Raw genomic sequence first — 22,116 nt, 5'->3', positions numbered from 1 at the left:
GTCTTAATTTGTAGCTCAATTCTCCAATCCCTATACAATGGAGACCTGTTTTTATCTCACTGGACAGTGTGTCTACCTTCCTCCATTATTTTCATATCAGAGACTAACCGAAGTCTAGTGGCTAGAGCCCTTGTCTTTATGAACACACTACTTTGGAGGCAGCTACCTACTGGGATCTTCCAACTATGTTAGTCATTCGGAGCCTTCTTGCTTTACATCTAGCACTGGTGGGCATACTCCTGTTAATTCATATTACACTCCAACTAACTCTCTGGTCTGTGTCTTGTCAGGTAATATACCTAGTCCAGCTTTTTATGTAGGGCCTAGGTCTTCCCTAAACACTGATCTGACACCAACGTGCATTTGTTGTAACCAATGTGCATATGTGGAATGAGGAGAATTATTGGCCCTGGATTCTGGTCCTCTTCAGCTTTACTGGGTTTTCCACTGCTAATAAGGCCACACTAAGCAGGGCTTCTTAAAATGCACATGCACACACACACGTACACACACAGAAGAGTTTATTTATTCATTTGAGAGAGAAAGAGAGAGTATCTGAGAGAGGGAGCACAAGTTGGGTGAGGGGCAGAGGAAAAGAGAGGAGCAGACTTTCTGCTAAGCAAGGAGCCTGACCCAGGATTGCATCCCATTCCAGGACCCTGGATCATGACCTGAGCCAAAGGCAGATGCTTAACCAACTGAGCCACCCAGGCACTCCTAGGCAAGACTTCTGGCTTGGGACTGGAAGACTTAGAGCCTAAAAGGAACTTTGGCAAAGCTGTTTTTGACAAACAAAAGATAATCATGTTTGTTTCAATAGCATTTGTTTTCTTATTATATTTCTTTGGTCTTTGGCCAGGTCCTGCTTACTCTGATCCTCAGTTTACTTACCGTTAAAATAAAGACAAGCAGGACTAAATTACTGTTTTTTTTAAATCCAGTATGTTTATAAGCAACATAGCACTATGTTGAAAAATCTCTTTTATGAAAACCCCAAATATAAAAGCAATACTAGCTGCGCTCTAGTTGAACCAGGAATGGGGTGGCTTCCCTTTACTCTGAAGCTTTTGGAGCTTTCTCAAAACTAATTTGAAAACCATTGAGCTAGTTGACTTCTGAGAGGCCTTTCCTGAGCTGATATTCACTACCTTTGTGGCACTAAATATACCAAGAAGTAAGACTGTCACGAGGAGGAGAAATGTTGAGTCAGTCTTTATTCAAGATGTGTTGATTTAGAAGGGCTATGGTTCTAGGAATATGCATGCCTTTGCCTGTCATAGGGAAATTGATTCAAGGTTTTTAATGGAGCCTGCAGAAGTCCCAGCTCTGATAATATCTGTCTGGGAACACCCTCCTGATTATCCAGTTTGGAGTTCCTTCATCTTTTCTATGTGACCCCAGAGCATGCTAACCACTTCTTCATGATAACACAACTCACAGTGTACTGCTATTGTTTGTTTACCAGGCCATATCAAACTAGGCTTTAAACATTCTGAAAGGAAGAACTGTTCTTATTTCTCTGGACCTCCAGCCCCTAGAATAACACCTAAAATAAACAGCTTATTCAATAAACATTTGTTGAAGTGAAATGTTGGATCAAGAAAAAAATATTTCTACAGTATAGAGATTCCTCAAAAAGTTAAAAATAGAGCTGTCTTATCACCCAGCAATTGCACTACTAGTTATTTACCAAAAGGATACAAAGGAAGTGATCCAAAGGGGTGCAATCACCCTAATGTTTATAGCAGCAATGTGCACAATAGCCAAATTATGGAAAGAGAACAAATGTCCATTGACAGATGAATGGCCAAAGAAGATATGGTAAATATATATGTAACACACACACACACACACACACACACACACACACTGGAATATTACTCAGCCACCAAAAAATGAAATCTTACCATGTCCAGTAACATGAAAGGAATTAGAGGGTATTATGCTAAACAAAAAATGACAATCAGAGAAAGACAATTATCATATGATTTCACTCAATGTGGAATTTAAGAAACAAAGCAGGATCATAGAGGAAGGGAGGGAAAAATAAGACAAAATCAGAGAGGGAGAAAAACAATAAGAGACTTTTAATTATAGGAAACAAATTGAGGGTTGCAGGACATGAGATGGGAGGATAGGATAAGTTGCTGATGGACATTAAGGAAGGCATGTGATGTAACGAGCATTGGGTGTTATATGCAACTGATGAATAACTGAACTCTACCTCTGAAACTAATGATACACTATATGTTAATTGAATTTAAATAAAATTAAATTAAAAGAAAAGAGAAGAAAAAATGTTTCTTAAATTCCTTTCTTCCTTCCTTGAATAATTTTGCCCAAGAAACCCAAATCATCCCAATTATTCTCCAAAAAGCTTACCTTAATTTAAAGAAGGCAAACATGTTAATTAAATTTTTAGCCTTCAATAAAGTTAGTGTATTGATTTTTATCTGATTTATGATAAAGTTGAGATGGATTTTTATGTGCCAATGTACTATCAGTAGGGTTTGTCTAAGATTATTAGATTAACATAAATAGCAGATCATGTGATCAATGTGTATAGTAAATTAATGGCCATTTTATAGGACCAAGAGTATGATTTCTCTATTTTGTTTATTTATTTGAGAGGGAGAGACATAGTGACAGGAGTGGGGCATGGGAGTGTGGAGAGGGAAAAGCAGACTCCCCACTAAGCAGGGAGCTTAATTCCAGGATGCCAGGATCATGACCTGAGCCAAAGACAGATTCTTAACCAACTGAGCTACCTAGGTGTCCTGTGATTTCTCTATTTTTAAAGGATGTCAGAAATTTTAATTTTTTGAATATTCAATTTTATGACAGATTGGCTGCCACATCATTGCTGTACTTATTTGGCATTTTTCATTTCTAAGCAGATAGGCTCAATCCTTCCTTTCAATCCTTAAGATCTAGAGGATAATGGGAACCTAACTGATGTTAGCTAGGCTGCCAATGGTGGTAAATAAGAAGGTGACAAGAAATTTATTGAACTATATCCATCTTGTAATAACAAATATTTCTATATTGCTTACTATGCTGGTAACTAGAACTGGGTTTTAGCCAGTTCCAAGTATTAACTCAAATTTCTTTGCAACTCTAAAAGGTAGTTATAATTGGTATTACCCAAATTTTCCAGATAAGAACAAAATTCAGAGAAAGCAAGTGATTTGTCCATAAGTCAAACAGTTAAACATATTGGGGCACCAACATGCAGCCTGACTACAGAGTCTGGGTGTCTCAGCACTCTGCATACTGCCACCTGTGCTAAAAAAGGAAGGACTATATGCAGCAGTCAACCTGTGTAATTATATGGGCTCCATGCAAGGGGATATTGAAAACTCAGGGAAAAGAGATTTGCCTTTTCACTTATCTTCCAATCAATTCACTTGAAGATGCCTGATGGTGTTTCATTAATTTAGATTTATTCCTTTCACTTAAGATTTAGTCTGCTGTTCATAATGCAACCAACACTTGGGTGAGGTAACACTAAGCCTTAAGAGTTTTTATTTCATAGTCTGTTTTTATTTTTATTTTATGAGTATCACTTTTTATTGTACAGTTTCAATCTTTACATAGTTGAATCTGTCCATATTTTCCCTTTGGGTTGTTTCTCTGTTTACAAGTTATCATCCCTCTAAGCTTCTACTATAATTAAAGCTGTTTTTGCCTTATATTCAGGGAGAGATGATGACTCCAACCTTCACACCATATACTGCCCGGTCTGAAGTGAAACTTCTATCATTGTCTTCTTATGCATAAATCAAGACAAACTATCATTTTTCATGATCTGCTCCTACTTCTATTCATTAAATTCTCTCTGAATTTTGGGGCACAAGAAACTCTGAGAATTAGGAGAGGTGGAGAGGACAGTAAGTGTATTAATAGGTACTGAATGACTACAGTATTTCAGCCATTGTGCTGGTGCTTTTCCACACCTTATATTTTTTCATTTAATCCTTAAACAGCTGTATGAGGGGGAGGAGGGACCTATGGGTAGTTCCAAGTTGCCCCAAACTGGGAAAAATATGAAAGGACCCTGATAACATTCAGCCCTTCTAGAATTCCAGCTCTATACTTAGTCTTGGAGATATAAAGCAGGCATTTTGCAATGATGGCCTGAAGGTCATTTGAGTTAGACATACAGCTTGGTCATCCTCAAAAAGGTAAGAATTGAAGGAAGAGGGAGGGCTGTTGTTACTTCCCTGAGGGAAAAAGCAGAAAAAAAAAGAGAAGAGATTTGATGTCAGTACCTTGAGGATTGTTTCTATTTTGAAGTCAGGAAGAAGAAAAGGAGAAAAGTAGGAGAAATGCACTCAAGAGAAAAGCCAAGGGAATGAATGCCATTTCAGTATGATGTCACTCCGAGAACATGGTTCTAACCATCTTCGTGGGCAGCAACATAGAGCCTAGAAACAAGCCTGCTGCTCCTCTACCATAGAAGCCAAATCAGAACTATGACAGATTGAAAAAAAAAAAAGAAAGAAAGAAAGAAACATATAGATGAAAGCATTTAGTAAAACAGCAAATGTATTCACACTCAAGTGAACACAAATCTTGGAAAATTCTGACCATTACCAGCTTATGTACTTGGGAGCAATATCCAAGGAGTAAGAAAAGTGATAAATGTAGTTATCCAACTATACAGCTCTCTTATCTACCTAGAAATCCTCAAAGATAAATCAATCTTCAAAGATCATAGAATCCAAAAGTGACTAAACTAGAATACCAGACCAACTAGTCTAACCCCATTGTGTTAAAAATGTTAGAACAGCACATAAATCAGTGGCATTTCTTTACACCAACACTAATATGGAAGAAGGATAAATTAAGGAGTCAACCCCATTTACAATTCCACCCAAAACCATAAGATACCTAGGAATAAACGTAACCAAAGAGGCAAAGAATCTATACTCAGAAAACTATAAAGTACTCATGAAAGAAATTGAGGGAGACACAAAGAAATGGGGAAATGTTCCATGTTCATGGATTGGAAGAACAAATATTGTGAAAATGTTTATGCTAACTAAAGCAATCTATGCATTTAATGCAATCCCTATCAAAATCCCATCCAATTTTTTCGAAGAAATGAAACAAATAATCCTAAAATATATGTGGAACCAGAAAAGACCTCGAACAGCCAGAGAAATATGGAAAAAGAAAGCCAAAGTTGGTGGCATCACGATTCCAGACTTCAAGCTCTATTATAAAGCTGTCATCATCAAGACACTATGGTACTGGCACAAAAACAGACTCATAGCTCAATGGAACAGAAAAGAGAGCCCAGAAATAGATCCTCAACTCTATGGTCAACTAATCTTCAACAAAGCAGGAAAGAATGTCCAGTGGAAAAAAGGCAGTCTCTTCAACAAATGGTGATGAGAAAATTGGACAGCCACATGCAGAAAAATGAAACTGGATCATTTCGTTACACCACACACAAAAATAGACTCCAAATGGATGAAGGACCTCAATGTGAGACAGGAATCTATCAAAATCCTTGAGGAGAACACAAGCAACAACCTCTTTGACCTCAGCCACAGCAACTTCTTCCTAGGAACAACACCAAAGACAAGGGAAGCAAGGGAAAAAAATTAACTATTGGGACTTCATCAAGATCAAAAGCTTTTGCACAGCAAAGGAAACAGTTAACAAAACTAAAAGACATCTGACAGAATGGGAGAAGATATTTGCAAATGACGTATCAGATAAAGGGCTAGTATCCAAAATCTATAAAGAGCTTATCAAACTCAACACCCAAAGAACAAAGAATCCAATCAAGAAATGGGCAGAGGACATGAACAGACATTTCTGCAAAGAAATCATCCAAATGGCCACAGACACATGAAAAAGTACTCCACATCACTTGGCATCACAGAAATACAAATCAAAACCACAATGAGATACCACCTCACACCAGTCATATTGGCTAAAATTAACAAGTCAGGAAATGACAGATGCTGGCAAAGATGTGGAGAAAGAGGAACCCTCCTACACTGTTGGTGGGAATGCACGCTGGTGCAACCACTCTGGAAAACAGCATGGAGGTTCCTCAAAAAGTTGAAAATAGAGCTAACCTATGACCCAGCAATTGCACTACTAGGTATTTTCCCTAAAGATACAAATGTAGTGATCCAAAGGGGCACATGCACCTGAATGTTTATAGCAGCAATGTCCACAATAGCTAAACTATGGAAAGAACCTAGATGTCCATCAACAGTTGAATGGATAAAGAAGATATCATATATATATATTCCACGACATCGCAAATGGCAAGACTTCATTTCTTTTGATGGATGCATAGTATTCCATTGCAGCCATCAAAAGAAATAAAGTCTTGCCATTTGCGATGTCGTGGAACTAGAGGGTATTATGCTTAGCGAAATAAGTCAATCGGAGAAAGACAGCTATCATATGATTTCCCTGATATGATGAACTGGAGGCGCAACATGGGGGGCTTTGGGGGATGGGAAAGAAATAAATGAAACAAAATGGGATCAGGAGGGAGACAAACCATAAGAGACTCTTAATCTCACAAAACAGAGGGTTGCCGATGGAGGGGGGTCGGGAGAGGGTGGTGGGGTTATGGACATTGGGGAAGGTAAGTGCTATGGAAAGTGCTACAAAGTGTGTAATCCTGGCGATACACAGACCTGTACCCCTGGGGCTAATAATACATTACATGTTAATAAAAAAATAATAAAAAATGTTGGAACAGAGCACAGAGAAGGAAACAGACTTCCACAGGTCACACAGAGAGTTAATGGTAAAACTGGGCAGAGAAGCCAGGTCTCTTGCCTCCTTCTCTCCTTTGCATGATTCAGAGTAAATGAGAAATGAACAAGGAAAGGAATGGTGGCAAATGTTCCCAGTAAGTTGATGAATTTTTAAAAGTATATGTGTTAGAAAATAGAATCTGAGAAAGTTATTTATAGAGCAGGCCCTGGAGTTCATCATCTAGTGTGAGGTTATTTTACAAATAAAGGAAACTGTGGCCCAGGGAATTCTTGGCTAGTTAGTGGTGCAGCCAGCCCCTCAACACAACTCTCCTGCTTCCTTATCCTGCCCCTTCATGGAAGCTGATCTATACAGATTTAGAAAACCTGCATACATTTAAGAAATTAATACAAAAAAGCATGTTGTTCTCATGATATCTCACCTGTGCTTGTCAGAATACAAGGGCTGTGGGAACAAGCACATAAGGAGGAAGTTCAAGGAAAGAGAGAATGACTGTATCCTTTAGAACAGGATAAACAGGAAAGAGCAAGGGCAGATGGCTTAAATGACTCACATCTACTGGGAGTTGGGGGAATGGAAGATGCAGGGAAACAAAGAAGAAAGGACCCTAGATTCACATCTTGTTGGTCTTAGAAAATGGAGCTTTTAAGCATGTATACTCTGTTAGATATTTTCTTTTATGTTCCAAGGTACATTAGAGAGTGCCATCCTATCATTTTAAAGATGGGAAGATTGAGACTCAGTAGGGGAAGGGAATTTTCCAAGACACAGGGAAGGAGTGTGAAAGTGGGATTTGAATCCCAGGTCATAGACTCAGTAGTCAGTGTATCTTTTTCCTTGAGTTCTGGAGGAAGTTGATGAATGTTTACTGAGAAAATTCAGTAGAGGCATACTAGGCTACTTTTATAATATATTTCTTCACAATAGGGTTTATGGACTTGGAGTGGATCTTCCCTATTCTAACAGCATTGCTTTATGCTCTGGACTTTCATTGAGGTATTTAGGTCAGTGGCATTGGGTAAGTGAGAAAGAATAGAAGAGCAAGACAGTTCAGCGACAAAAGGTCATCAAAAATAGCAAGAATCTCAGCTGAAATATTGCCTGAAAATACCTAGCACAATCCATGCAGCAGGTGCAAATTACATGCTCATCACCCACAATTCCCATCTCCTAAGGTAATCTTGGGTAAGTCTTCAATTACCCCCTTCCATATGCATTATAAGAATTACTAGGCCAGATTAATTGAAGAGATAGAGAACATAAACTTATCTGGAAGACTGTGAAAATGGGATTGCCTGTCTCTGCTCCCAACTCACTGGTTGACCCCAGACAGATCAGTTACCATATCTGATCTTCAGTTTTTCCATATGCCACATGTGGGAGCTCTTCTAAATCTAATGTCCTATGGTTCTCTTCCATTCTTCACTATCTCAGTTAATGGCACTACCCTATTATCCACTCTATAAATCCAGGAGTCATTTTGGTTGCCCTATCTTCCCCTCTATACTTTATCCAATCCATGAGCAAATCATACCAGTTCTGCATCCAATAATATGTTTCCAGTCAGTCTGTTTTTCTTCATACCCACTGTTACTACCCCAAACCATCACCTATTTCCTGGATAACTGCAATATCCCTTGGATGGTTTTTCTGCTTCCACTCTTGACCCAGTACAATCTATTATTTTCACATCAGTCAGAGTGATCTTTAAAACTTAGATGATGGGGCACCTGGGTGGCTCAGTCTGACTTTGGCTCAGGTCATGGTCTCATGGTCCTGGAGTAGAGCCCTAAATTGGGCTCTGCACCCTTGGAAGGTCTGCTTGTCCCTATGCCCTTCCCCCTGCTGGTGCTCACACTCTTCCTCTCTCTCTCTCAAATAAATAAAATATTTAAAAAAATAAAAATAGAAATAAAAATAAAACTAGATCATGTGACTCCATTACTTAAAATCTTCAATGGATACCATTGCAATTAGAATAAAATCCAAACTTCTCACTAGTGTTTAGAAGATATTATCTCTGCCTATCTCCTCAATCTAATACTGCTGCTCCCCTCAGTCAGTCAGAGTCCTGCCTACTTTCGTAAGTCAAACATGTTTCTGCCTCAGGACCATTACACTGGCTGTTCTCTCTGCCTGGAATACTCTTTCTCCAGATCATTGGATGACTGGTTCCTTTTCAGTGTCATCTCTGAAGAGAACCGTTCCTTGGCAATTCTTCCTAAATTATTACACTACTGTAATTCCGTTTTCTTCTTTTAGTTTGTTTATTGGCTTTATCTACACATAAAATTAATATATATTTTTTTCTTCCATGATTATTGTCTTTTCCTTCCACTAGAATGTAAACTTCATGAGGACAGAAAACCTAGGGAAGCAATAGAACATAGTGGTTAGGAGCATGACTTCCAGAGCCAGACTGTTTAAATTCAAATCTCAGTTCTTATTAGCTGAGTGACTCTGGGAAAGTTACCTAAGTTCTCTATGCCTTAGCTTGCCTGTCTATAAAATGGGGATAATAACAGTAATACTTCTTTGAGTTCTTGCAAAAATTAATCTGAATTAATACATGCAAAACACTACATCCTCAATATCTACAAGAGCATCTAGCATATAGTAGGTGCCCCCAAAATATTTGGAGGTTGACTGCAAGAATAAATCCTTGATGCCTCCTACTCCTTTGTTCCTTTCCTGCCTCGTTTCCTTTGGGAAGATTTCCTTTTACTATAACCCTGCCCTCTGTTCAGGACTTAGTTTGTTCTCCTGTTATGTGTACTCACAGAACCCAGACTTCTTCCAATCCCTAATTGCTGGTTATTGCTATATAATTTTGTGTGATATTTGTCATATAACTGGTCTCTCTCTCAAACAAACAAACAAACCAACCTGCAACTTGCTGAGGGCAGGGCCTATGTCTGTTATATCTATTATGGTATCTTGCCTGCCTACCATAGCGCCTGACATAATAGGTACACAATAAATGTTTTTTAGCTAAATGATCCCAAAACTTTGACTTATTTTTCTCTTAGAAATGTTACTTAATATGGGGTGCCTTGGTGGCTCAGTGGGTTAAGCCTCTGCCTTCAGCTCAGGTCTTGATCCCAGGGTCCTGCCTACTTGTGATATCTCTCTGTCAAAAAAAAAAAATTAAAAAGAAATGTTACTTTAAAAACATGATTTGAGAAACTTAATAAGCACTTTTTGAAAGGCATTTCAGATTTAAAGTTGTCACACCTCTGCCTCCTCTTTTGGCTCAGTTTGGTATTGAAGCACAGGAAAAGATACATGAATTCAAACATTTTGGCCTCTATTCTTAAATCTTGATCTATTTCCCGAAAGCAAAATGTAAACAAGCATCTGGCTGGCTTCTCCTTTGCTAACTTCTTGCATTTTAATGATACTTACCCCAACATTCCTTGTCCTTCTTACCTGTTTCTTATTAATAAGGACAATGTTGGACCTGATAGAACTAATTTTTCCCCCACTACCTCAAATCAATCAGTTTTTCTAAATAAAATAATGCATTAGAACACACTGTTAGTAGGGCTCCTAAATATTCTCTCATCCATTACAGACTTCTAATCAATTGAGAGTTATTAAACACTTACTGTAGGAAGGTTACCAGCTTGGCTTAAAGGTTTTGTTTTAAGTACTGCTTCAGGAGAAGGAGCAGAAAGCTATAATTTCTTTCTATTCCCCTCTCTTATCTTTAAAAATTCCCTTCCCTTCTTGCTAGCCTGGTTTCTTACAACTCAGTAAAGAGTAGATGAGATACCTGTTATTAAAGAGGTTAAGAAGCCAAGATAAACTCACAGATGTTAAGAGGCTTAAGAAACATTTCCTTAATTGGACAACTTGATTGTGACACATAGCATAAACCTTTCAAGCTTTAGGTGCTCCCAAGATCCCTACTCCTAGATTAACTTTTCATCTCCTTTTAATATCTATGGATTGGGAGCATAGTACATACTTGGTGCTCTGCAGGTTCCCCAATTGGAGAATACCACCTGGCTGAAGTAACAGAGACATTTGGATTCCTTGGGGACCACAGCAGCTTGATATTGACAGTATGGGGCTACAGAAAGAGCACAAGACCCTGAGTTAGGAGTCCTGTTTCTGTGTCAGACAGGGTGGGTGACTTTGGGCAAGTCTTTTGCCTCTCTTAGACTGTTCCCTTGTCTGTGAAATAGCGATTTAATGAGGCTTAAAAGGCAAGATATTTGCAAAATTACTTTCAAAATCAGTCTGTGAAGCTATTAATACATTTAATTTAAACAGATGCAAAGCCATATCTAGACCCTTACCAGATATATGAACAGAGCAAGACTAAGATTCTAAGAGTGAGTGGATAGTGAGATAAAGAAATATTCGTTTTAAAATCTCTAAGGAAATTCCTAAATTGCTTCCCACACATCACCATACACACCTTCCATTTCTCCTCAAACCATTGTTAACTTGTATTATAATGCAATTTATTTTTGACATAAATACATAATCTAAAACCCCAATTTTACTTTTGATCTCCATATTTTTTCATACATATTCCCTTTTTAATCTACAGCTAACTGGGTCCAACGTGAGCCCAGGCTCTAGTTTTGCAACTTAATGTGTGGCCCTGGGCCAAACCACTTTCTTTATATGAGTCAGTTTTCTTCCTTGTAAAAGGGGATGAATCTACTTACCACCTTCATAGAGGTTTTGAAGATGAAATAAGTGACTGCACGTGCGCCTCTCAGCACACTAGCTGATACAGGCCAGGCATTTACATGGACCTGTTCCCTTTACCTTCCTCTTATAAGACAGGGCTTGGGCCAATTCTTGACTCTGGACTCTATGGTAGGGTAGCTCAGACCCAGTCTTTGTGGTCAACTAACTGTAGAGTCTTCAAATGCTAGCTAGTAGCACTATATGACAAGGATCTTCAAGACCATAAAGAAAGTATCGGGTGACACTGCCAAGAATTTCTTTGTTGTGAAAGGTATGTCTAGGATTCAAAGAAGATAAGGGCATCCCCCCCCCCCAGAGATACCTTTAAATCAATGTGGACATTCAGGATGTACTGAGATTTATATTCCACTAACTTTTTTCTAGCACCTAAAAAATATCAGACCCTGTATTCTGTACCATTGGGGAAGTTTTCACTGCGTACTCACAACAAGCCTTTAAAGTAGGGCTAAATAGAGAGTTCTGATTCACCTTTAGTTGGGAGTGAACCAAAGTCCTCTTTTTGTCTGAAGCCCGGTTCTCTGGGCCTATGCTCTCAGAGTAACTCTTTCTCACATGCTCTCATCACCTCTAAACCATTTTTTTTCACTTTGCCTCTAGAGTCACCTCCCTAAGACATCCCTCCAATCTTATTATTCCCATGCTTTGAAACATAAAATCATTTGGCATTATTTGGCACACAAGTAAGCATTTAACAAATGTGTATTCAATAAATTTGTGCCTATATGATTAAGTCCAAATTCTTTAGTGTGACATTCAAGGTCTTTCACATTCTGGGCCCAGCCGACCTTTTCTAAATACTTTTCCCACTCCTCTTTCCCACCTCCACACCCCTTATGTGAACCTTATACTGTGACACTGCTTGTTCTTTCCTTTCTACATGTGTTGTGCCTTCTCCTGAAAAGCCCATCTTCCTCAATGGTCTGGCAAATTCTCAGTCACTTTTTTTTAAATTTATTTATTTGACAGACAGAGATCACAAGTAGGCAGAGAAGCAGGCAGAGAAAGAGAGGGGAAGCAGGCTCCCTGCTGAGCAGAGAGCCCTATGCAGGGCTCTATCCCAGGACCCTGAGATCATGACCTGAGACAAAGGCAGAGGCTTTAACCCACTGAGCCACCCAGATGCCCCTCTCAGTCACCTTTTAAAAACTATTTACATCTTCTCTGCTCAGGTTACACCATATCCATTCCTGTATTATGATAGAACACTGTACTATAATTAATGGGTCACTTTACAGTCTCCTTTTCCTCAAAGCTAAGGACTTGTTTTTATTTATTTTTGCCTCACCCAATGATCTCTCCCCACCACACCCCCCCACCAGTATCTCCTTCATTGACTGGCAAAATCTGTCTCCAACATCCAAACTGGAAGGAGCCAAGATATCCTTCAACAGATGAATGGATAAAGAAGATGTGGTTCATATGTACAATAAATATTCCTCAGTCATTAGAAAGGATGAATACTTACCATTTACACTGACATAGACAGAACTGGAGGGGATTATTGTAAATGAAATAAGTCAATCAGCGAAAGATAATCATATAGTTTCACTCATATGTGGAATATAAGAAATAAAACAGAGGATCATAGTGGAAGGGAAAGAAAACTAAATAGAAAGAAATCAGAGAGGGAGAAAAACCATGAGAGACTCTTGACTCTGGGAAATAAACTGAGGACTGTGGAAAAGGGAGGTGGGTGGGGGATGAGGTAACTGGGTAATGGGCATAAAGGAGGGCACCTGATCTTATGAGCATTGAGTTTACACACAACTAATGAATCATTGAACACTACACCAAATTGAATTTTAAAAAAGAAAAAGAAAAGAATAAAAAGATCTGAGCTCAGTAACTGTTTTTAGAATGGATGGAGGACTGAAAGGAACTAGGTCACTCCCCCATTCCCCCAGCTTTAGCAGCTGCTCCCTCCTCCCTCTCCCGCCTCTTCTCTAATCCCACCCCCCTCATCTCCATCTGAATGCCAAAGCTACTAATTCCCGGGCTGCAGCCAGTACATTCAACATCTCAAGAGAATTCTTCTGCAGGATTTCTTTGCAGACTGACAGCATCCACCAATTAGGGACTCCTGGTTACCTTTTGGGAGTGTGTAGGCATAGGGGCCCCAGGAAGGGTGTGAGTGAGTGTGTCTCTTATCTCTGCAGTTGCCTTCTGAGGTATTTTTTCCCATTTTTTCCGCAGGGGCCAGTCGAATAGCCTAATTCCCTTGAACACCTCACAACCTTTGACACAATTATCCGTGACAAATTAATCTAAAATGTGACTGCAGGAAGAGAAACTGGCATATCTCGCTTGGCCTTCTGGGATTTGTAGTCCCGCTCCTCCGTGGGCTGCCTGGCTAGTCCTGGAGCTGCGGACTACAGCTCCCAAGGCTGCTTTGAATCCCTACCGCACAGACTCAGAGCCCCATGCCCGAAGGCGTTGGTTGCGCCGTGTCTATTGTATCCCTGGTCGTGTGTGTTTGTACATTTCTCGGGACGTGAAATTGAGAGTGAAAAGCATGGCAGATGAGCAAGAAATCATGTGTAAATTGGAAAGCATTAAAGAGATCAGGTAAGCGGAACGTTGCAGCGCCCCCTCAGACCCCTTGAGGCCCCCAGAATCCCCCCGCTGCGGGAGGGATAGAGCAGAGTTACCAACAGAAAGTATCTATTGTTAAGCTACTTGTGGAGAGGGGCGGGAAAGGAACAGATTCACGGAATTCAAGGATGGGAGGGAGGGGGGAAAGTGTCGGAACTGAACCAAGCGGAGAGTCTGACCAAGAGAGACCATTTGCCAGATGTCAGAGAGAAAGCCAGATGGAGACACACGGGGGTTGGGGAGAACACGGCATGGGTGGAGTGGGAGTGGGCTGTGGGTGGTGGTAGTGGTGGTGGTGGTCGTTCCAAGACAGCTTTTTTCATCTTGGAGTGGGAGTTGGGGGGACGGCATTCTTAGATCCATTTTTCAAAAATATTTATTTATTTATTTGTTTGTTTGTTTGTTTATTTATTTAGTGTTTGTTGGCTCCGTGGTGTATGTGACTCCTTTCTCTTTCCGAGTAAAGAATTTTTTCAGCTTCATTAACTTCAGGACCTAGAGCTCAGCCTAGCCTTTTGAGAGCAACAGCGCATTTGGGCTGGTGGTGGCCGCCAGGGACTGAGAGCTGAGGATGCAGAAGTATCTGGCAGGCTGGGGCTAGTAGGACCGCTAGCACTTGCGCGTGATTATTTTTTGCATTCACACATTCACCACCTTCTTCCTCTCCTACCCGTTGCTCTGTAAGGGGGGTGGGAGCAATGGAGACGGAGGAGGTGGTTGCTGTGCCAGATGGTGGGAGCTCAGCTGCAGCTTTGAGGCGCCAGAGGTGAAGCGCAGGCCAACAAAGTGGGAGTTGCCTGCGTCCTGACCCTTTCCTTCCAGGCGCAGCTTGTGGCAAGGCGATGATGTTGTTCTTGCTCAGAACACAGTGTAGTCAGGTAAGTGAACTGTTTGGGCTGGTAGCAGGTTTTCCTTCACCTACTCTGCTTTGCCAGAACAAGTCCCCCATCCAGGACCCCAGCTTCCACCCTCATTCTGAGGGTGGACTGGGTTGGACAGTTTCCCTTTAGTGCTTTCATGGAACCTAGGGGAAATGATGTGGATATCAAGTGTGCCTCTTTAAGAAATAAGACCTTGGAACAAGAAGCTTAACCCTTGGAGTAAATGTCTTTGATGAGACTCACACATGTGAGTATAAGGAAGCATTTGAGCTTTTTTTTTGTCCTTTGAAAGGTTGCATCTCTACTTTTACAAGGGTATAAAGGGAAGGGAACTATTATTTATTGAGCACCTGGTGTACACAGTTCATTGACCCACTATTGATTATTTCCGCAAATGTCCTGAGAAAGAATCAGGACTAGGAAGGTACTTAAAGAAATAGTGGCTAAAACTTCTCAAATTGAGCAAAGAACATGAACTCCAGATTCAACAAGCAAAGCAAACACTCTCAGGAAAATGTGAAAAAATTCACACCAAGACACATCATAATCAACCTTCTAAACAAAGGGCAAATAAAAGATTTAGAAAGCAACAAAAAAGAAACAACACTTTATCTATACCTTCAGGGGAAAAATTTTAGAAGACAATAACAGATTTCTCATCAGTCAGTGATGAGGTCCTAGCAGAAAGTGACACAAATTTTCCAAGTATTGAAGGAAGAGAATCATGAACCCTGAATGAAATTCCAAATGAAACCCAACATCCTATATCCAGTGATAATGTCCTATATGAATAAAAGGATTAATCAAGACATTCTGAAATGAATTGAAGCAGGGAATTTATCAATAGGAGGTCTACTTTATAAGAATGTCTAAAGTAAGTTCCTCAAATACAAAATAAACAATAAAAGGACATTTACAAGGAAGAATACAGTGAGAAAAAGCATGGGTAAATACAAAAGAAGTCTTTTCCTCTTGAGTTGTCTGAATTATGCTTGATGACTGCATCAAAAGTTATCATACTGTCTCATGCGGTTCTCAGTGTATGTAAACATTTAAGATATTCATGTCACAAATAGAGGAGTGTAAAGGGAGGTGAGGTTTGTATATTTCACTTGAGCTGATACAATGATGACATTAGATGACTGTGATAAATTATGCATGCATAATGTAATAAGAAGAAACACTAAAAACTGTACAAAGAGATGCATGCATTCAAAAACATTATAGATAAGTCAAAATGGAATTTTAAAAAGTGTTCAAGCTACCCACAGAAAAGCAGGGCACAAAACCAAAACAAACAAAAACAAAAACTAAAACTAAAAACTAAAACAAAAACTAAAACCAAGAAGAACAAACAGGTAACTAAAATGGCAGGCTGAGCCTTAACATATCAATAATTATGTGCATATAAATGGTCTAAATACACTGATGTGAAAGAGTGGATTAAAAAAATTTAACCATATGTTATCTATAAAGAAATGCACTTCAGATATAATGATATAGGTAAGCTGAGAGTAAAAGTTGGGGAAAAATTACTATGGAAACTTTAATTAAAAGAAACCAGGAGCAGCTATGTTAATGTTAATGTTAATAAAGCAGATTTCAGAGCAAAGACAAATCCCAGGAACAGAGTGGGATATTACATAATGAGAAAGGGTCAAGCCACCAAGAAGACATAACAATTCTAAATATGTATGCCCAAAAGTCATTTAAATTAGTTTGCTTTAGACAATTTTGCAGTAATATACAGAGATTACATCAGTTGGTTTAAGAATTTAAAGTGGGGAAAGTACTATAAATACATATTTTATGTTCACACATGGGAAAGGTAAACATGTATGGGAGGGGGAAAGAAGTAGTGTAGGGGAAGGGGTAGAAGGAACTGGAGAAAGGAGCTCACATTTGTTGTTGATCATCTAATTTCAGAGCTCTTGGCTCATTTATATTTATTCTTCCTAGTGAAAATCTGTGGTAGGAATTATTATCCCCATTATACAGTAAGGACACTGAGGTTCAGAGAAGTAATATAACCTATTTATGGTCATAGAGCTAGGAAAGGAAGAGAGAATATACTCTCCCATTCACGTGGCATACATATTTTAACAAATGCTGATACATTAACTATTATTTACAGTCTCAAATCCCTAGAAGTTATGATCAGAGCAGCCTATTTCTGTTAAAAAATAATAATAATGTCACTTCTGAGCTTAAGTAGCAGTGATTATGGCAACATCACCAAAAGAACTAATTAAGACAAGCTAGAAGCTAGACAGACCCTCAGACCAGGACCAGAAATAAACACATTCATACTCAGTGTTCATGCATACCGATGGTAGAATTTGAAATGGAAAATGTTTTAGGAATAGATTTTCCAACCACAGGCCATTCCCCACTCCTGACTCTGACCACATATCCAGCCCTGTCCTTCCTCCCAATCTCAACCACACTCCCAATACTGTGCTTCAGACCACAGGCCCCAAATCTCACACTGATCTGTTTTGCCAGCCCATTCATTAGGCTTTCAATTGGTGGTAAGGGAACATGCAGATATGTAGAAAGGGGATGAGGAGATTAGAACAAAAGAAAGGAGATGGAGAAGAGGGAAGAAAATAAGCTATGAGGCAGACAAGGTGCAACCACCACTAGATGAAGTAGAGCCCTTCACCAGCTCCTCAAATATTAGTAAATATCTCCTTATCCTGCACATGCCATTCATATGCACACATTCACCCAGGTCTTAGTGCATGCATATCTATACACAATAAGTTTTCCTCACTTAAGAAAGGAAAACACATTTTGGAAGTATAAACAGGGGTACCTTATTTTATTGTACTTTGCAGATAGTTTTGATTTGTTTTTATAGATTAAAGGTTTGTGTCAACTCTGCATCAAGCAAGATTTTGTGTGACATTTTTACTATAGCATTTGCTCACTTAAAGTCTCCATGTTATATTTTGGTAACTCTTGTAATATTTCTAACTTTTTTCATTATTATTATATTTGTTTTGGTGATCAGTGGTTAGTAATCTTTGATGTACTATTGTAATTGTTTCAGGTTGCCCTGAACTGCACCCATATAAAATGATGGACTTAATCAGTAAATGTCTGTTCTGACTGCTCAACTGCCCAATTGTTTTCCATCTTTCTCCAACTCCTTGAACTTTCCTGTTCCATGAGACATATCAATATTGAAATTAGGCCAATTAATAAGTCTACAGTGATATCTAAGTGTTCAAGAGAGAAATACATCTCTCACTTTAAATAAAAAACTAATTAATAAACTTATTGAAGGCAAGTCAAAAGCTGAGATAGACCAAAAGCTAGGCTTGTTGTGACAAACAGTAAATGAGGTTGGGAATGCAAAGGAAAAGTTCTTGAAGAAGTTGAAAATGCTGCTCCAGTGAATGATAAGGGAGCAAAACAACCTTATTTCTGATATGGAGAAAGTTTTAGTGGTCTGGATAGAACCTAAAATATGCCACAACATTCCCTCCAGCCAAATCCAAATCCAGAGCAAGACCCTAACCTTTTTCATTTCTGTGAAGGCTGAGAGAGGTGAGAAAACTACATAAGAAAAGTTTGAAGCTAGCAGAGGCTGGTTCATGAGGTTTAAGGAAAGAAGCCTTCTCCATAACAGAGAAGTATAAGGGGAAGCAGCTCAAGTACTGATGTGGAAGCTGCAACAAGTTATCCAGAAATGTAGCTAACATAATTAATGAATGTGAGCACACTAAACAACAGATTTTCAGTGTAAATTAAATAGCCTTATATTGGAAGTAGATGTCTTCTAAGACTTCTATAGCTAGAGAGAAGTCAGTGACTAGTTTGAAAGCTTCAAATAGGCTGACTCTCTTGTTAAGGGCTGATACAACTGGTGACTTTAAAGTTGAAGGCAAGGCTCATTTACTGTTCTGAAGATTCTAGTGCCCTTAAGAATTATTCTGAATCAGGGTGCCTGGGTGGCTCAGTCATTAAGCATCTGCCTTTGGCTCAGGTCATGATCTCAGGGTCCTGAGATCGAGCCCTGCATTAGCTCCCAGCTCAGTGGGAAGCTTGCTTCTCCCTCTCCCATTCCTCTTACTTGTGTTCCTGCTCTTGCTGTCTTTCTCTCTATCAAACCAATAAATGAAATCTTAAAAAAAAGGGGGGGGGCGCCTGGGTGGCTCTGTGGGTTAAAGCCTCTGCCTTCAGCTCCGGTCATGATCCCAGGGACCTGGAATCGAGCCCCACATCGGGCTCTCTGCTCAGCGGGGAGCCTGCTTCCTTCTCTCTCTCTGCCTGCCTCTCCGCCTCCTTGTGATTTCTGTCTGTCAAATAAATAAATAAATCTTTAAAAAAAGAAAAAAAAAGAATTATTGTGAATCTATTCTGAATCTATTCTGCCTGTGGTCCATAAATGGAACAACAAGCCTTGATGAGAGCACATCTGTTAACAACATAGCTTACTGCATATTTTAACCCTACTGTTTTTTTAATTTAATTTTATTTTTTCAGTGTTCCAAGATTCATTGTTTATGCACCACAGCCAGTGCTCCCTGCAATATGTGCCCTTCTTAATACCCACCACCAGGCGCACCCAATGATTATTCTTCTGATCCATGAGCATGTAATACGTTTCCATCTTTTTGTCTTTTTCAATTTCTTTCATTAGTGTTCTGTAGTTCCTCAAATACAGATCCCTTCTTTGAATGTTTGGTGGAATTCCCCAGGGAATCCGTCAGGTCCTCGGCTTTTGTTTTTTGAGATGTTTTTGATCACTGCTTCAATCTAAAAAAAAGAAACTAGTATTACTAGATATCAGTCTATTCATGTTGTCAATTTCTTCCTGTTTCAATCTTGGAAGTTTATAGGTTTCCAGAAATGCATCTATTTCTTCTAGGTTGTTTAACTTATTGGCATGTAATTGTTGATAATAATTTCTGATGATTGTTTCTGTTTCCTTGGTGTTAGTCGTGATCTCTCCCCTTTCATTCATAATTTTATTAATTTGTGTCCTGTCTCTTTCTTTTGACTTAGTCTGGCCAGTGGCTTATCAATCTTATTGATTCCTTCAAAGAACCAGCTTCTAGCTTCATTGATGTTTTCTACTGTATCTCTAGTTTCTTAATTTTTAAAAATTAATTTAAATTATTCATTTAAGTCTAGTTTCTTAATTATTTCCCTTCTTGTGCATGGGGTTGGCTTAATTTGTGGTTGATTTTCCAGTTCTTTAATGTGTAAAGAGAGTTGGTGTAGTCAGAATTTTTCAGGTGTTTTTTTTTTTTTTTTTTTGAGTGAGGCTTGTATGGCTATGTATTTACACTTAGGATTGCCTTTACTGTAAACCATAGGTTTTTGACCAATGTGTCTTCATTCCCTTTGGTTTCCATGACTTGTTTATGTTTTTATTTGATTTTCTGGATGATCCAAACATTCTTGAGCAGGATGGTCTTTAGCTTCCAAGTGTTTGAATTCCTTCCAAAACTTTTCTTGTGTTCCAGTTTCAAAGCGTTGTGGTCTGAGAATATGCATGGATTAATCTCAGTCTTTTGGTATAAGTTGAGCCCTGATTTTTGACCCAGTATGTGGTCTATTCTGGAGAAAGTTCCATGTGTGCTCAAGAAGAATGAGCATTCTGTTGTTTTAGGGTGAGCTGTTCTGTGTATATCTATGAGGTACATCTGGTCCAATGTGTCACTCAATGCTCTTGTTTCTTTATTGATTTTCTGCTTGGATGATCTGTGTGTTACTGAGAGTGGCATGTTAAGGTACCCCTACAATTAATGTATTCATGTAATTATGACTATTTTGGTTAACAGTTGGCTTCCATAGTTGGCTGCTCCTATTTTGGGGGTATAAATATTTACAATTGTTAAATCTTCTTAGTGGATAGACCCTTTAAGAATGATGTAGTCTCCTTTTGTATCTCTGACTACAGTCTTCAGCTTAAAATCTAATTTATCTAAGAATCACTACCCCAGCTTTCTTTTGAGGTGCATTGGCATGAAAGATGGTTCTCCATCCCTTCAATTTCAGTCTTGATGAATGGTTAGGTTCCAGATGTGTCTCTTGTAGACAGTATGTGGATGGGTCCTGTCGTTTTATCCAGTCTTCAACCCTGTGCTGTTTTATGGGAGCATTTAGGCTGTTCACATTGAGAGTGATTATTGAAAGATAAGTTTTTATTGATATTGTGTTGCCTGTGAAGTCCTTGTTTCTATAGATTGTCTTTGTAAATTTCTGTTCTATGTCACTCTTGTATTCTTTCTTTTTTTATAGAACCCCTCTTAATAGTGCCGGCTTGGTGGTCACATACTCTTTTAACCATTGCCAGTCTTGGAAGCTCTTTATCTCAATCAATTTTGAATGTCAGCCTTGCTGGATAAAGTATTCTTGGCTGCATGTTCTTCTCATTTAGTGCCCTGAGTATGTCTTGCCAGCCCTTCCTGGCTTGTCAGGTTTCTGTGGACAGGTCTGACATTATTCTGATGGACCTTCCTCTGTACATAAGGAATCTCTTCCCCCTAGTTGCCCTTAGGACCTGTTTTCTAAAATTATGATTTGTGAACATCACAGTCAAGTTTCTGGAGGTCTTTCTAGATTTGTTGATCTTGGGAGGTGTTTCTGCCTCTAGGACATGAACATTTATTCCACTCCCCAGAATGGAGAAATTTTCATGTTCAGAATTTGTTCAACTATATCTTCTAGTCTTCTCTCTTTCTCCACCCCCTCAGGGAGCCTAATAATTCTGACATTGAAATGTTTCATGGCATCATTTATTTCCCTAATTCTGTTTTTGTGGCTTCTACACTGTTTGTTCTAGGCCTCCTTCTGATCCTTTTTCTCTATCAGTTTGTCCTTCTATCTTCTGATTCAGTTATCCCAGCTGTTAGAGTATTTAGATTAGATTGGATCTCATTGATAGCATTTTGAACTTCTGCCAGATCAGCTCTCACTTCTGCCCTTAGAGACTCTATGTTATCACTCATGGTTTTCTCCAACCTAGCCATTGCCTGGATAATTGTTACCCTGAATTCCCTTTCCAACATACTGTTTATATCCATATCCAGTGGTTCTGTGGCAGAGGGCACAGTCTCTGAATTTTTCCTCTGTTGGGTGTTCATTTTGATGAGAGGTGGTTGAGGGGTTGTAAAGCTGAGTATATCAACCACAATCTAGG

General features: G+C 39.1%; 1 protein-coding gene across 3 annotated transcripts in view; it reads left to right on the top strand.

Annotated features, from left to right (window-relative positions):
- Positions 1-13,866: 13,866 nt before the first annotated feature.
- The window catches only part of ZC4H2 (zinc finger C4H2-type containing), a 68,643-nt gene continuing 60,393 nt past the window's right edge, over positions 13,867-22,116 (top strand). Inside the window, exons 1-2 of one of the 3 annotated variants that reach the window (XM_004781755.3) lie at positions 13,920-14,049; positions 14,899-14,954. Coding sequence is in view for 2 of the 3 variants with exons in the window: in XM_004781754.3 (XP_004781811.1) it covers positions 13,997-14,049 (53 nt within the window). In the remaining variant the exon portion in view is untranslated. Of the gene's footprint in view, positions 14,050-14,898; positions 14,955-22,116 lie in introns of all 3 variants that reach the window. The other 2 variants (XM_004781754.3, XM_004781756.3) reach the window with 2 other exon arrangements.

This window comes from Mustela putorius, unplaced genomic scaffold (genome assembly GCF_011764305.1).
Source record: "Mustela putorius furo isolate JIRA1106 unplaced genomic scaffold, ASM1176430v1.1 tig00000250_pilon_pilon_pilon, whole genome shotgun sequence".
In the NCBI taxonomy this organism is placed as follows: Eukaryota; Metazoa; Chordata; class Mammalia; order Carnivora; family Mustelidae; genus Mustela; species Mustela putorius.
This window is presented reverse-complemented; position numbering and strand designations above follow the sequence as displayed.